General features: G+C 35.2%; 1 protein-coding gene across 4 annotated transcripts in view; it reads right to left on the reverse strand.

The window, feature by feature from the left end:
• Positions 1-7041: 7041 nt before the first annotated feature.
• Positions 7042-10659, reverse strand: part of LOC149925532 (zinc finger protein rotund-like) — a 395345-nt gene continuing 391727 nt past the window's right edge. Inside the window, exons 8-10 of one of the 4 annotated variants that reach the window (XR_016477085.1) lie at positions 10150-10344; positions 7921-9232; positions 7042-7832 (exon numbers count right to left, since the gene is read on the reverse strand). Coding sequence is in view for 3 of the 4 variants with exons in the window: in XM_090161416.1 (XP_090017542.1) it covers positions 8931-9232; positions 10150-10344 (497 nt within the window). In the remaining variant the exon portion in view is untranslated. Of the gene's footprint in view, positions 9233-10149; positions 10345-10659 lie in introns of all 4 variants that reach the window. The other 3 variants (XM_090161416.1, XM_090161418.1, XM_090161422.1) reach the window with 3 other exon arrangements.

Consider the following 10659-nt stretch of genomic DNA (forward strand, 5'->3'; position numbering starts at 1 on the left):
GATAAAGTCGCTCTAATGGAAATGGAGCCTTTTCCAAATAGAATCGAGTATTAAGAAGCAAATAACCCCTGAAAACCAGGTCCGAGGACAGCGAAGAGTAAACTTGGGAAGATTTTGATCTACGAGACCCGTGTCTGGAATAAAAATGTCGCCTTAAGCGTTCGTGACCCACAAAGAGTCTTTCGTAACTGAAACATAACTTTTTTTTACAATCTCGTAAAATATGACCCACAGAATTGTGGTAAGTATGATACTGACAATACGAACTAGACTTCAACTTTATCAGACACGACACATATTTCGCATTTTCACGTCTTTAATGTCGAAAGAAAGTATCCTTCTTCAAAATACGACCTCAGGCTTGCTTATGTGTTTTAACTGAAAATTTTATAAATTACCACTTTTACCACGATTTTAAAACCTTTCAACTATTTGCGAAACGAAGGAATTTTCGGCAGATTTGACAGAGATAGGACAAACATTGGCTTTATGACAACTTTATTGAATGATTACCACAGGTATACAAAGCACTAATAAAACTATGACATCCATTCAATGATATTTATCGAGAGATTGCTAAAAATGTACTGTAAGAAAAAAATCTTGAAAGAGTTCATTTTTTTTGTTTCTTGTTATTGAACCGAGTTTACCAGTGCTACGAGCCAGTCTTAATAATTAATATTTAATTATTTTCTTCATTAGTTTTTTTTTGTTTTTGTTTCGTGTATGTATAACTCAGATCCTTGTGGCGCGTTACTGTAGTAACTACAGTGTAGTTACGCGGCCGTCTTGGTTGGTTCGATTCGCTGTATTTTTAACTTTAATTAACGCACGATTCGCGAACTATGCCGTCAACGAACGCAAAAAATGGTTTTAATTACTTTTTTTAAGGGAATATCAAAATGTAAAACAACTTTAAACAATAACAGGATAATTTTTTTTAATACATTGCTTTAAATTTTTTTTGGCACGGCGTAAATTTTTTCCCATTTTTTTTTTCAATAAACTCTAATTTAAAAGTTTAGAAAATTTTAATATTAAAAAATATCTAAACTTTTGAAAAAACTTATTTACTAAATTATACAATTTTTCTTTCTTAAAATGGTGAGCAGCGATAGTATAGTAACTTTCCGATATACTTTTTTTGTCCGTAACGACTTTCAAGTATATTTTTAATCGATAAAAAGTCTCGTGATTTTTTCCCCCGACCTGATCGTTAATTCGTAACGACGGTCATTTTTTTTTTTTAAGGTTTCTAGAGAAACCATCCAATACTCAATTTCAACATTATCATCGTTAATATTTTAACCGTGATAATGACTGATATTCACAACGTAAGCTCTTAATTTTTCTATTTCTTAAACAGAGATGAGATTTTCGACATTTTTATTTTTTTCATATAGGTTATATTTTGTTCTCAATTTTCATTAGAGAAAGACGGTTAAGTAAAGCAAAACGATTATAAGCCATTTTTTCAAATACTTTGAAAGCTAAACTACTTTTTTTTTTAAAAAACACAAATAAACAAAAGCTATAATGCGTAAACGTGAACAAGCGCAATTTTGTTTTCTTATATATAAAATTTTTCATTACAATAAGCGAGTTTCAATATATTCGAGACGTCATCTATCGGCTTTTAAAAGAATTATTTTTCGGTATTCAGCGACGTCACCATGACGTCGAAATTCAATTTAATATTGAAACTCACTTATTATTTAACCGCGATTTTCTCATTAATTTTAATAATACAACGATGCCAGGAATTATCTCCTTATTTTTTTAATTCGTTTATAATTTTATTTAGCTCACTATAATATATAATTTTCTTTAATTTTTGCCAAGCACAGCGTGCCTAAATATTCTAAAATACTATAAAAGCGATCAAAACAAAAACACAACATTGAGCGAAAAAGCGACAATAATAACGATTTAATAAGCCTTCCTTATAACTATCTATGACAAAGAATAAATTACGTATTATTCTTTAATTTATTTTTGATCGTAACAGCGAATATTTTGCGACACAAAATGCAAAAAAAAGCCGAGCGCGAAACAAAACAGAAATCTATAATAAAAAACAAACAAAGCATTTTTGGGTGATGCGTTACTTAAGCACGCGATATTGCATAGTGAGGCTACTCTAGGAGTAAACGTAAAATACTAAAGCGACAATAACAAAAAACAATATTAATCGTAATACTAAATTGGAAGGAAGAGTTCGGGTAATAGCGTTTTTATTATCGACGCTCCCGAGCCCGAATTGTTTAGTATTTAACGACAGCGGCGTTACAGTTCCTCTTCCGGTTCTCGTAAACATTTAACGCGTTTATCGTTCAATAAAAATTTATCGACTTGACGCGGTCGATAGAGATCATATAGTTACGTATTAGTCGATCGTTTATGGGCGTGTATTTTTTTTTAATAACAACGCCTTCGATCTAAATTCGGTCAATTGTCGTTAGGGGTGTCGTTAGAATGGCAGTAACGACCTTTAGTTAACGACTCGCTTTGAAACAAAAATAAGCGTTACGTTTACAGGTACTCTACACGATCGACTTAAACGATTTTCCAGCGGAGGGGGTCTACCGCGTTCTCTCCAATTATTAATTTTATTTCGTGGATAATTCCTGTAATACGTAAACTATATTTCAGTCGCCAGCTCTAACGATGGATAGAGTATTAAGTTTTTAGGTTAGCAAACTTGACTAACCTAGATGGAGATAGTGTTTCTTTAGTTAAGTTTTCAAATGTTAATTTTTGCTAGCCATTGTTTTTTTTTGTTTATACTTTTTTTTACATCGTAAGAGTGATTAGGAATTTTAACATCACAGTGTTTGACTTATTGTCTTAAAAATCATCCGAAAATTTGTATTTTTTTTTACATCATTCACGTCTCCCCCTGGGCTTTTGGGGGATCCGTTTTTTGAGTAAAAAACAAAGTAATATATCGCGGGGCTCATTCATAGTATCATAGACGCATGGACAAGGAGTATTTCAAATGACGAAAGAACGACAGAAAGATTTCTCGAAATTATAGTTTCTTACATGGACTAAAATGCTTTTTTTTATTTCGTAGATTAGACAAGTCCCCCACGCACGAATTTAAAAACAAATCGAATGTTTTCTGGGGGGTGACTCCCCCTTATCCCTTTTATTTTTTTTACTCTTTTTTAGGCACTTTTCGAGCGATTTTAGTTTAAAACTTAATAATTTCGAAATTTTTAAAATAGGGGACACGTTTGAACAAGACTTTTTTTTTCGAAACGTGAAAGGGGTGAAAGGGGGGAATGAAATTTCGCAATCGAGTTCTACTCGCTATCGAAAACAGGGAAGGGTATTAACCAATTACAATCGATGACATTCTCGTTACAAAAATATATTCTTAGCTCACTTTCTTTGCAATTTTTTACGTTATATTTTTTTTCCAAATGGTTTTGACCTTAATTTTTTCCCGCTCAATCCGATGTGAACCTTCGATTCATCGAGCGATTACAATTTTTAATTTTAAACTTTCTTTTTCCGTATTTTTCAAATATCGTATCTTGAGCAAAACGAATTAATGATCTATCGTATCGTTGACTAACATTTTATTATATTTTAATTTTAATTGGAAATAATATTAAGTTTGTATAAACTTAGGGTCGAATTAAATTTTAAAGAAATTTACGGCCGAATGTGGTTAATCGTTAATTACATAGATTGAATATAAAAATTCCGATAATTTTCAAGAAATGTATTATTTTAATGTCGTTAGTCCACGATCGCGATCGATCGTTAAACTTCTATCATTTACACACTCTGGGAGTATTAAAATGGGGGGTTACGATAAAAACAGATAACTCTTTTGATTCTTGCCTTTTTTATTTATTTAATCCCTTTACAAACGAACGTCTAGGCGTAAGAACTTTTGGCGCGTGAAAGACTCGTATCGAACGCGGTGATCGTTTTCGCTCGATTATCGATCTCCCAAATCTTAACGAATCCTTCCGATAAGGGGAGTTGAAGCGGAGAAATCGCGTTAATTTTATTATAAACGCGATTTTCCCCAATATTTCTTCCACCTGTTTTTATTTTTCAATTAAGTAATATCAAACAAATGTTAATTATTAATAATTAGCTAAGCCTAACGAATTTGTTTTTGAAAACAATACTATCGGTATATATTTAACGAGAAGCGTTTACGTTATTTTTTTTACAATATTTTTATTTTTAAATTTTTTAATCGCGAGTTTTTAGTAAATTTTATAAACGTTTTAGGGGTAATTAAGGGGACTTCTTCACTACGTTTTTTTTCTGGAATTATGTTTTACGCATTTTAATTTTAAAATTCATATCACTGAATTTTCTCTGCGAAACCTTTATATAATATAGAAAATTGCGGACGAGTACTATTCAAAAGTGTGATTTTTTTATTTTGGTTTTACGAATACTAAAATAACACTACAGAGCCCAAAGTAGGAACTTGGTACCTATCAACGGCTTTTTCACTAACTTTTATTCACTTCCGTTTAATTTTCTCTTTCCATTATATCATCTCATTTTTTTTTACCTTTTTTTTAGAAAAAGCCGAATTTTTTTTATATACGAAAAATCGCTGAATCTTAACTCTTTTTTTATTTATTTTCACAGTAAAGTGGGGACAACGACGTTGTTAACGATCACATCGACAGACAAACGTATTCTAACGATCGGGCCAATCGGAGCGACGAAGATAAAATTTCATAATGACAAAAACGTGTATAAGGTTTTTACATACTTAAAATAAAATTAAAATATAAAACCATGTAAAGAAAAGAAAAATTAAATGATGAAAAAGATGGCACTTTTTTTATGAGAGTATTTATAGTGAATCCTCTTCGAAATTAAAAATTTTTCAACCGAATTTCTTTTTTTTATGTAAAAAGGTTTTGATTTTATCCACATCTTCGCCACTCCCAAAAGCGCGATTTCATGTACGAATTAAACTCTTTTGTTTCAAATCTCTCTTTGGATTCTATATATTTTTTAGTTGGGCGTTTTATTACGGAGTTATTAGGTATGTATGGGTTAAATGAAAACATTTTGAACCGCTCGATACCGTTTTTAATCGAAATCGATAATATTTTTTTTTATTTTAAATATGGGATTTTAAAAAATTTATTATTTATATAGATATCCGGATGTTTTTTTTTTGCCATCAAATTCTTAAATTCCTTATTAACGATTACTCTTACTTTTATCGATCGATTGCGGTATCGATGCGGTTCGATAATGAATTAATGTGTTTGTTCTACTGTCCATTCATTCGTGAATACTGAACATAGATATATACGTATGATAAGAGTCGTAAAAGTTCTTCCTTCGCTGATTTTTAGAGTATTTGTCCTGTTTTTACTTGATTAATTATGTGTTTTCGGCTATTTTGAAGTCGTTCACTGTGTTAACGACGTGGTTTCAGCTGTGTTTTATAATACAATGAAGATGGACAAGTAAGAGCTGGTATTAACAAATAAATTGCTAATTTCACCTATATTCAAATATATTTTTACAATTTGGTTTGTAAATAATATAATACAATTTCCACTAATGAATTTAAAGGGTCGAATATAAGAATTAAAGACTATTAATTATATCAATCACGTTTCTAAGTATAGATAAATGCTAATTACCAAAATTTTAACCAGGCAAATATTTAATTATTGAAATTAACCAAATTTAATTATTAATATTACGATAATTACGTTAATCCAGCTCTGTCTAGTCCTATTTCACAGTCATTTGGTCCTAAATCATCGCGGTTCCAGTCGGATCCGCGTGTGAAGTGTGTGGACGAGTAGACCAAACCGCGTTGGGAGTTAGGCATTCTCGTCAGTCTACGATCTACTGCTTTGTGGTTTGATTTAACGGGACGAAAATCGGGGATTTTGAACCTCGATCTTCCGTCTTTTTTGCTGGTTGAGTATTTCGCAGCGTAGAAATTTCTTTTAGAAACGACGATAGAACAAAATTGGAACTACATATTTCGTTGACTCGATTGTGTCTCGTAAACTGGTACCGGCATTTTATCGTTTATTTCTTCGCGAATCCATTTGTGTTTTGGGGCGAAATTTGAACTCATTTACATTCACGTAGTTATCTCGCGATTTAGAAAAATCCTCCAAAAAGAACCAACTAATAAATGTCACTGGCATTAAAGGGGCTTATATTAAGAAATATTGTGTGTTTTTTTTTTAGTGGGCATATGTTTTTTTTCTTCTATAACCCTTGACTACGTAAACTGATTCTATATATATATATATAAAATGGGGTGGGGTTTCGTGTCTAAAAAAGAGCCTACATGTTTTTTTGGGGTCTTCTTCCAAGATTTCGAAGACTCCTCGAAGAGTGGTGGTCTTTGGAAATAATTTATTTTGTGGACTGAAATTATGATTGTTTTTTTAACTTAATAATGTTAAACAATGCTTGAGAATATCAAATTTTAATTTTTTTAAATGAATTCCACGTAATAACTAAAATTATCCTTAATTTAAATACGGCAATAAACGTAAATGGGAATAATTTTCGAAATTTAATTGATAGAAAACTATTATTCTAAGAAATCATACGACCCAACGAGTCTTAGACTATATTTCAACTACTTTTTAACTATATGGCCCAACAATTTAAAATATATTTTAGCCAACCATGTTTGATTTTATTTGAGGTTTACCGTTTCATATTTTGAAAAATCATATCTAACTTTAAATTTAAATAATATCAAAAATTTAAGGAAAACTGGGACCACCACTCTTGTATCGATACACTAAGTTATCGATCGATCTCGATCGATAATTTTTATTCATTTTCTGTTTTATTTCTTTTGACGAGAGAGAAAGAGCATACATGGTATATAGTAACTATAAATTATCTACCAACTAAAAAAAACGAGATTTGGGGATTTTTTTTTAACACTGAACATTTTTTTTATATTTATATTTATATATATTTACACGTACACGTACGCGTACGCGTGTATTTTTTTAAAAAAAGAGATTTTAGTTATATCAACTTGTATAATGGAGATGTGTTTTTAGAGTGCCGGCGAGCTAGTGTAGAAAATTGGCTCCGACACTATTTGTTTTATAATATAATGCTCGGTTCGTGTGGGCGGGGAAGGCTTTTGCTTCGGGAATTTCACTAAAATTATCTAAAAAAACCTAAGTGTGGACAAAAAAAAACAATTTGTAGCTTAAAAAAATAACGACGTTTATAACGAAAGGGCGTAACGCGGGGGCGGGGCTAACTATTCGGGGCGGGGCCGAACCGTTCAAAACGTAAAACAAGAGCAGGGACTCCAATTAATTTAAAAAAAAAGGGGCGGGCTTACGACTCTTTTTAGAGTTGACGGCCGACAAAAAAGTGTAAAAAAAAATTAAACGCGAACGCGCGCGCGTCGGAAGAAATTCTCGACGTTGTCGTTAAGAAACACGCGATACATTTTGGCGGGTTAACGACCAAAACTTGTATTGGTTAGTTTTATTTTTGGGGGCGGAGCCGAAAGTTTTTTTTTTTTTTCGGAAACTGCAACGGTGGGGAAAATTGACGGTCTACGGTAGTATTATTTTAGAGACTATAACGGGTAGATATTTTTGTATGTTTTGAAGTTGTAACTGCCGTATCGACAGCGTGTTGCTATTAATTTGACGGTGGTTGTACATTGATTTTGTTTGGTTTTTTTTTGTTTATTGTATACATGCGGGTCTTTTTTGTTTCGAAATGTTTGAATATTTATTTTTAGTTTGACGACGGCGGCGATCGCTGGATTCGAAAAACCGGGAAAAATATAGGTTCATTTTTTTATCACAGAATGCATCCTATTATATTTGAGAGAAGAAACGGATGATGATGCGAAGATTAATTAATATTAATATCATAGAAACGTAAAAAAAATTAAAACATTACTGTTTAACAAAATGTAAAACGACCGAGGGTTAAATTTTAACTTTTTATAAAATATCGTTTAAATGAAAGGAAGCGGATAACGACGAGCGGAACCGTTTTATCGACGAGACGAGCTTTGTAAGCAATCGTCCACGTACGAATTATCGGTTAACGATTCGGTCGTTAACCATAGGTGAATTTTAGCAAAAAGTACGATTTAATTAAAACGATTTCTTGATTTTAACCCTCTTCTCGCGTTATAAAAATTAAAGAAACGTTTCCCTCGACACTTTTAGGCGGTGGAACGACATTTCTATCTCTTTTGTTAGTTTTCCGACTGAAGACTGGCGCTTTATATCCGTCGATCGATAACTATCGACTCTTTCAGAGATCGATAATATCGTCATCGTTTTAAAACCATATTTCATTTGACCAAGTACGTTTCGAAGTTTACAGCAATTTCCGCGACGTACCTGGTTTAACATTCTCAAAAAGGGGGCAAATTTTTTTTTCCCGAAGGTCTCATTCTAGGATCGGCCGTTTTTTCTTATTCTCTTTTGGTTTTTAGAAAACAAAATAATAAAAAAATTGACAGATTTTTATTGGCCCGCCGACCAGCGTAACTTCCACCGGGTGATGGCGCTGCGCTATTTAACGATAAGCGCCACCTTTTTTATATATAACATCGCAACAACAATATACGGGGTCACCCTAGTTTTCTTTTATAAAAGCTCTCTTTACGGGTGTTTCGTAGTAAAACGAAGAGCGGCTTGTTCTGATTTTCATTTTCTTCATTCCGCCATTTTTTTCCTTTTACTTCCGGTGCAATTTAAAAATATAAAAAGTTTCTTAAAGAAAACTAAATCAAAAAGTTTTTCCTCGAATTTTTTTTGGTTCCTTTCCGGGCGAGCTTATTCTTATAATAAAAAAAAAACACGTGATTTTTGTTTCGAGACAAAAACATTTCCTTTTTGTCCGGGTTTAGAATAATTTTATCTAAAAAGAGTACTTAGCAGAGCGGCAGCGCTTAGTTAAGGATGTTGATGGTGTCCGGCGAGAGGCAAGATCCCGATGGACATGACCCCGGAGGTCGAGGGTCCGGCTTGCGAGCCGTTGCTCCGTTGCTCCGCGTGGCCCATCAGTTGTTGCGGGCCCTGGTCCGAGGTGCCCGGGGCCCCCACCGCGCTGAGTGCGGCGGCGCTGCTGGTGCCGGCGGAAGAGGGCCCGGCCACTTGCTTCTCCCGGCGCTCGGCGGCGGCCCTGCTAAGCACGTACTGCGCCGCGAACTGGTGCTTTGGGTCCATGCGCATGTTTTCCATGTGATGCAGCAGACCTGAGAACACACGCGAAACGAGTTACAAAAAAGAACACAATAAAACGGACAGGTTGACCCCCCTAATTCTTATTATTCGGTGGTTTCTTTTCGCCTGTTCTCGGACTAAAAGTGTAGTCTTTTTACCCTAAAACGTTTTATTCGCCTGTTCCGGGGATGAGAATTAATCTACCCCATATACTATTCGCTTGTTCCGGAGTATTAGTGCTACTCTTTTTACTCCTTCTGAAAAGGAGGTTAAAGGAGAAAATTGTATTTGGTCGTCTACTAGCCAGAATCACGGCCAACTTAGCGCCTGTCGCAAAAGTATGCTTGGCGAGGATTCGAACATCGAGGGGCTGATCACTCCGCGTAATCGGTGTGCAGAGCCGTACCTTTGACTGTACTAATGGGATTACGCGTAGACTTTGAAGTCCCTGCCTTTGGCAGTGCTAATCTAAGCGTAATCCGGTGTACAGACTGTCTAAGAGTGGTTAGCCCTTCGTCGAACATTGAAGTTATATTGGCAAACCCTACACAAACTAATTTTGCAACAGTTTCTTAGATCCAGAATTTCTCGGCTAAAAAGGCCACTCTAACTAGTCGCCACCACAAAATCGGTGTAAAATGGCATCATAGCCTTACTCTTCTTACCCTACTCCGAAATCCCGGAACAAGCGAAAAGAAACCACCTAGTATAGGAAATTTACGTTTAAAATTAGCTATTTGTAAAAGTTCTAGTCGAATCCGGGTTTCTCGATAACTTACGTAATTTGGGTCAAAATGTATCGAACAGTGTAGATATTAAAAGCAACGTGAAAAGTAGTAAAAAATAGCCCAAAAAAACAGTAAAATGGTGAAACAGCGATAGGAGTGCAATGGGGTGAAGTAGGTGGTGTAGAAGATGAAGAGGGACAGTGCAGCGCGAGAGGATTTACCGGCTTCCTGGGTGAAGACGCTCTGGCAGACTGAGCAGGGCCACATCCGGAGAGGGGTGGCTGCGGAGGCGGCCGCCGTTTCCGGGTGGCTGGAAATGTGCTTCCTCAAGGAACCTTCGTTGACGTAAGTCTTGCCGCAAATGGGACACGGGTGGTTCGTCGTGCGCCGCTTGCCCGCTGCACCGAACGAAAAGACTTGCGTTTACACACACAAACCAGATTCGAAGAGATTCGGAGAGGAGAGAGAAAAAGAAGAGAACAGAGTGGACCGAGTTGCGGCCAAGATTGTCCAGACACATTCAGTCGCCGTGAGGATCGCTACCTGACGACGATCGACGGTTAACGAGGAATCACCCACTCATGCCGCGCGCCACCAATCGGCGACGTCAGTCCCTAGTAGGCTCGTCTACTTGCAAAATAAGGCTGCGCTTGACGCTCGAATCTCTATCATTCCTCGTTAACCACTCTCAAAAGGGTTGCTGCGCCGCGGTTACAATTCCCAACCAAGTC

The sequence above is a fragment of the Leiobunum rupestre genome, chromosome 10 (assembly GCF_980474605.1).
Source record: "Leiobunum rupestre chromosome 10, qqLeiRupe1.1.hap1, whole genome shotgun sequence".
NCBI lineage: Eukaryota > Metazoa > Arthropoda > Arachnida > Opiliones > Sclerosomatidae > Leiobunum > Leiobunum rupestre.